Source organism: Oenanthe melanoleuca, unplaced genomic scaffold (assembly GCF_029582105.1).
Source record: "Oenanthe melanoleuca isolate GR-GAL-2019-014 unplaced genomic scaffold, OMel1.0 S001, whole genome shotgun sequence".
Taxonomy (NCBI): domain Eukaryota; kingdom Metazoa; phylum Chordata; class Aves; order Passeriformes; family Muscicapidae; genus Oenanthe; species Oenanthe melanoleuca.
Genome location: NW_026612650.1, coordinates 8,897,549 through 8,903,707, shown reverse-complemented (window position 1 = coordinate 8,903,707; position 6,159 = coordinate 8,897,549). Strand labels below are relative to the sequence as shown.

Genomic DNA, 6,159 nt, shown 5'->3' with positions numbered 1-6,159 from the left:
CCAAGAAGAGCTTCAAAAAGACATCTCTGCTGAGGAGCAGTTCCTCTCCCAGCCCAGCAGGGCTGAGGGCACTGCCTGCAGGCACTGAGGGGACAGGAGGCAGGCACAGACAGGCTAAAAGCAATCAGGACTGGGAAAACATCGAGCTGAGATTTCGCTTGGGGAAACATCTTCACAGTGCTCAGTGCATGGTGAGTCTGTGGGTGCAGGGCAATGTCTGGTGTGCTCCTGGAGGGAATCTCCTGGAGCCAGCACACCCCACAGCCTGGGGGATGTGTCAGGAAGACTCTTCTGTTTCTCTGAGGCACAGGAGGACGAGGAGGATGTGCTACAGAGCGGGGCTGCCCTGGGCACCATCAGAGGGACAGGGCAGGATGGCTCCTGCTGCCAGGGACGGCTGCAGGGGCTGAAGCTGGGGCTGCAGGCAGGGCTGCCCAGGGCTGCCCAGGGCTGTCCTGCAGAGCAGCTCCTGCAGCTCTGAGGGTTCTTGGCCAGCCCAGGGCATGTGCCACCTGCCAGGGACAGCTCTCAGTCTGCCTGGCAGCTCCCCATGGACTGTGGGGAGAAGTTAGAGGTGGAGGGAGCAATCCCCATCAGGGCAGATTCCTCCTGCTGTGCAGAAGGTGCTGCATGGCCAGGGCTGCTCTCAGCTTTCTCCAAAGGGAAGGGAAAGGGCTGCCAGGTGTGTCTGTGTCACTGAGACTCCTGCACTGTCCCACTGGGCATCAGCAGATCTGCCTCACATCTCCCTCACAAAGTGCCTGCTCACCCTCCTCTGCCTACAGAGAGCAGCAGCAGCACCTTGACTTGCAGCATCTCAGTTTGTCTGAGTTGTCCTTCAGGCCCTTCTTCCAGGGAGATGCCCCTGGGCAGTGCCCTGTGCTGGGAAGGGTGTGAAGGGCAGAGCTGAGCCACCAGGGTAGGGCTGGGCTCTGGCAGCACTGGCAGGGACAAGCCTTGGATATAGAGAAACACCTCCCAGTAGGCACAACTCTAGGCAGCAGAGAGCCAGACCAAACCTGGATTCCTTCCCTCTTCAGGTGCCTAGAGAAAGAGAGAAGGGTTCAGAGAAACTCACTTTGAAACCGGACCCTTCAAAGAGTCCTCTTTATTTTTGCAGTACCAAGTGCCAGCTGTGTGGGACCCGCAGGTGTGACTGCTCTGGGAATGGGAGCCCTGTTTTCCCTCTGGGCTCCCCGGTGTTCAGGCTGAGACCAATGCTGAAAGAAGATTTCTGCCGCTTCAATGAAAGGAGCAATACGTTAAGAGCAAAACCTCCAACTTAAAAATTAAAGAAAAAAAAAAAAAAAAAAAGAAAAAAAAAAAGAAGTGAGATTTCTTCAAAGAAAGAGAAGCATTTTTGAGTAATCTAGTCAGAAAAAAACGTAAGATTGACTCAAGGAACTCTCTTCTAGTGTATCAATGTCTTCTTTCAACAGTGCACAATGCCCAGAGTGACAAAATGTCCAACAGCAGCTCCATCAGCCACTTCCTCCTGCTGGCACTGGCAGACACGCGGCAGCTGCAGCTCCTGCACTTCTGCCTCTTCCTGGGCATCTCCCTGGCTGCCCTCCTGGGCAATGGCCTCATCATCAGCGCCGTAGCCTGCGGCCACCACCTGCACACCCCCATGTTCTTCTTCCTGCTCAACCTGGGCCTCACTGACCTGGGCTGCATCTGCACCACTGTGCCCAAAGCCATGCACAATTCCCTCTGGGACACCAGGAACATCTCCTACACAGGATGTGCTGCTCAGGTTTTTTTCTTTGTAGTCTTCATTTCAGCAGAGTATTTTCTCCTGACCATCATGTGCTATGACCGCTACGTGTCCATCTGCAAACCCCTGCACTACGGGACCCTCCTGAGCAGCAGAGCTTGTGCCCACATGGCAGCAGCTGCCTGGGCCAGTGGCTTTCTCCATGCTCTGCTGCACACATCCAATACATTTTCCCTGCCCTTGTGCCATGGCAATGCCCTGGGCCAGTTCTTCTGTGAAATCCCACAGATCCTCAAGCTCTCCTGCTCTAAATCCTACCTCAGGGAACTTGGGCTCATGGCAGTGAGTGTCTGTTTAGGAGTCGGTTGTTTTGTGTTCATTGTTTTCTCCTATGTGCAGATCTTCAGGGCTGTGCTGAGGATCCCCTCTGAGCAGGGACGGCACAAAGCCTTTTCCACCTGCCTCCCTCACTTGGCTGTGCTCTCCCTGTTCCTCAGCACTGGCTTTTTTGTCAACCTGAAGCCCCCTTCCATTTCCTCCCCATCCCTGGACCTGTCACTATCAGTTCTGTACTCGATGGTGCCTCCAGCCCTGAATCCCCTCATCTACAGCCTGCGGAACCAGGAGCTCAAGGCTGCAGTGTGGAGACTGATGACTAGACAATTTCAAGAACATTAAACTGCTGGCCAATTTCTGTAAATTACTTGTAATAAAAGTCTTCTTTGATACTTCTTGTTGGTTTCATTATGGAGGTTCTTTTACCTTGTTTTACCTTTTTTAAATACTGTCCACAAAGAAATGTCATTGTTTGTGCCATTTCTCCTTTGGTTTCACTTCACCTTCCCTGTGGCCATAGACTGTGTCAAAGAGATGGGCGTTTGCAGCTGGCCAGGGCAGAGGAGCAGCATGCACAGGGGCACAGGCTGCAGGAGAGATGGCCAAGGGCTGGGCAGGGCTGGGCAGGGCTGGCAGGGCCAGAGGCACCCAGGCCTTTGTGCCCTGGGCTGGGCAGCGCCTCTGGAGCCCCACAGAAGGAACTTTCCTTACAGGGGCTGCACTTTGCTTCTGCCTCAGCCCTCCCTGAGCAGGCTGGCAGGGCTGCAGGGTGATGACATTTGTCCTTGCTGCCCCTGCCATCCCACTGCCCCAGGAACAGCCCGAAGCCACCCGTGAGGGATAGGACTTTGGCCTTTCTGCTGCCTCCAAGCAGCCCAGGCCTTGCTCAGCATTGCAGTTCCTGCTCTCAGCCTTTGGCTCCTGCAATCCTGGCCTCAAGGATCTGCTGTCACCAGTCCCTGGGGAGACTTTGGCAGTCCCTGCCCTCTGTGGGGCCAGTGATTCTCCAAGGGACTTGGAGTTTTACTTCTGACTCCTTGAGCAGCTTCTTTAACCTCCTCTCAATGTCTAAAGGGTTCTGGACTCAGCCCCAAATCCACTGTGGGGATTTTTATAAATGTATATGTTTGATTTTTCCAATTAATCAAAACAACAAGATTAAATTTAGCAGTAACTTATTAATAACAGCAATTTTTTATAAATGAATAAATCAAAATATATTAGTGACATAGATACAAAATTTGGCAGTAATATAGTATATAATTGAGGTTTGGTGTTTGAATAAAGCATAACCAACAGGGGGATACCCCGACCGGGGGTACGGGCAGGGCCCTTCCTCTCACACAGTACCAAATCAGTCAAGCTGAAAATCTCACTTATATACTGTTTACTAATACATATTAATACAGAATCTTCTAGAAAGCTCCTCCTTGTTTCTATTCCTAAAATCTCTGTCACCATGCTGTGTTGCACATGCGTCACCAGCGGTCGGGGGTCTCTCTCCTTCCGGGGGTCTTGTTTCCAATGAAGGCTCTGGGTCTTCCTCAGTGTTCGCTGTTTGACCTCGCAGGTAGCGCAGGCGCACTGAGCTTAAAGTTATATAATTAAATATATGTTTCCACAACAGGCCTTAGTCCATGTCTAGTGCCTGGAATGGTCCCAATTGGCCCAATTCAAGGTCGAAAGTTTTATTTCTAGATGCTGTTCTTAGACCTATACTCTTACTATCCTCACTTCCACCAAACATCTGGAGGATAATTCTATCTGCTTTGTTTAACCCTTTCCTTTATCCTTTTTGCTTTGTAACAATTACGTATAATTTTTCTATTCATTATAAAGCAACAATTTTGCTAATATAGTTACAATTTAATATAACAATCCTCCATTTATCTTTTTTTGTCATACTGATTCATGCTTTTAAAAAACTGCATCTTGGTATTCTCTATATTCTCAATAACTTTGATTTTTATGTTTTCTTATATGAGCTTCTAATTCTGATTTTATGGCAATTTTTGCATCAAATCTATAAAACGGTTTTTATTTGAAGTTGGCAAATCCCAGTTACGATAGTGCTGTTTTTATTTGTTTAAACAGCATATTTAGTTCCTTTAACTCTTTCCCTCTGATCTTTTCTTTATCCCTTTTTATTTCTTTTTGTTTTTTAACTAATTTTTTTATTGGGCCCTTTTTCATTCTCATCTTTTTCAAAGAAATGTTTATATCTAGGACAAAATTAATTCCTGTTAGGATAAGGAGCTCGCTCCTTAAATCCTAAATTCCTCTTTACTCAATTCACAACACAAATTCCAAAAAAAACCCCTTTGTGATCATAACAAGTAGTACTAACACATGGATGTGCCACAAAGACAGATTCGTTTTTATCCCTGTCCCACACAGAACGATTGCATTTGTCATAGGGATCGGGAATACTTTGTTTCTTTCTTGCTGCCCTTTGTGCTGCTTGTCCTTGTTTTAATATACACTTCAGTTAACAGCCCCAGCTGCTCTGCTTTGCAGGCCCTTGAGGAAGGGATGGGCTTACGGGTGGGAAAGGTGGGGTTTTTCCCACCCCTGGAGAGGCTCGACTGGAGTGGTCAGACCCTCCCCAGGCCCATGAAACAGTGATAACCTTTGGCGCTTTTTCTTGTTTCCAAGTCTTGTTTGGAACTGACTTTCATGCAATTGTTCTTTGTTTTTTCCAGGAAGATTGCACCTGGTGCCTGGACTGGGTGGGGAAGCGCCAGCACCGTCCGTGGATCCCGTCCAGTGCCGGCGCTACCCCGGGGGGCCACGGTGTGTGGGGACATCCCCTTCAGGAAGGACGAGGGTCTCGTGTGGGATCAGCTCCTCTCCTGGCAGCAGGTCTCCAGAGGTGGGTACCTGGTTCCACAGCACAGGTGGCAGAAGGGCTCGGGGCAGAGGGCAGCAGGCACACGAGAATCTTGCTCTTGCAGCTGCTGAGGAGGTTGCTGTGCCGTGCTTAAGCAGAAGAGGTGGATCGTGGCCTGCCATGCTGCTCTCCTCTAAAAATGAGAGCATGGCTTGGGAGGTTTGGGCTCTGAGCACAGCCAGCAGCCTGGCCCTCGCACAGGCCGTGGTGGGACATGGGGGACAGGAGCCTGCTGCGACTGACTGTGGCTTTCTGGTTTCTTTTCCCAGGCTACCAGCACCTCATGCCATGGAAACGGCACCGCTCGGCTGCCAGTCTGGGAGGGCTGGAGGGCAGCGGGTGTTCACTTGCTGTCAAAAATAAATCTTTTTCTTGTCATCATCATCATCATCATCATCATCATCATCGTCGGAGCATTTCTTTCATCCTTTTCCAAGCTTTTGGCCTCCTTTCTTCCACAGAAATCTTTTTTCTGTCCTTCTTCAGCCACTTGGTGGCATTTGGGATGGGGTGATTAAGCAACGTGAAAAATTCAGCAGTGGCTTCTGTTGCCAACTGCAGCAGCCCCTTCAAGGACCCTGAGCTTCTACCAAGATCTGTGTGTGCCTTGCAAAAGGGAGTGGCTTGCAGGGATGGAGCTGTCAACCCACTGCAAAAGTTGGGAGGAAATCAGAAGCAGCAAAATGCCATTTTGGCTCAAAGGCTGCCCAGTTTCTTCATGTTTTCTTTCTAGTCCAAGATAGTCAGGCAGGGCTGGACTTCAGCAAGGTTCAAGTTCTTGGTGCTCTCCGACATCAAAGGGATCAAGTAAACTCTTGTATGCACTGATTGCAATAAGGGAACTGAAGGAAAAAAGGAGATGTCAGAAGGGTCAGGCAGGTGAAACAGCTGGGCTGGGGCCCCTTGCTGTCTTTTCTCCCCGGCACGGCTCAGCTCACTGACTCTTGGGCTTGGAGTGAGGCTGCTCTGCTTCTGCCAGTACCATGGCCCTGCTCTTGAACAAACAGTTTTCTGCTAGGAGAGCCCTGCATACTGCTCCACACATCCTTCATAAAGGCCATAAAACCAACTCGAAACACTCTGCTTATAGCAGCTTTCCACACAGGGCTGCAGAAATCCAAGACAACAGCAAGTGAGTGCTGGAAGGCTTTTGTCCTGTTCCTGCCAGCAGAATTCTCCATGATCTGATGCAATTTTATTCACATGTAACATGAGA

At 49.7% G+C, this 6,159-nt stretch overlaps 1 protein-coding gene and 1 long non-coding RNA gene across 2 annotated transcripts; both read left to right on the top strand.

Annotated features, from left to right (window-relative positions):
- Positions 1 to 1,462: 1,462 nt before the first annotated feature.
- On the top strand, positions 1,463 to 2,395 carry LOC130266153 (olfactory receptor 14C36-like). Its single transcript, XM_056515495.1, has one exon. The coding sequence runs from the start codon at positions 1,463 to 1,465 to the stop codon at positions 2,393 to 2,395; it is 933 nt and encodes a 310-aa protein (XP_056371470.1).
- Positions 2,396 to 4,047: 1,652 nt separating this feature from the next.
- Positions 4,048 to 5,336, top strand: LOC130266215 (uncharacterized). The gene is made up of 2 exons (XR_008842770.1): positions 4,048 to 4,925; positions 5,213 to 5,336. It is a non-coding gene; the product is annotated as an uncharacterized LOC130266215 (long non-coding RNA).
- The last annotated feature ends 823 nt before the right edge of the window (positions 5,337 to 6,159 follow it).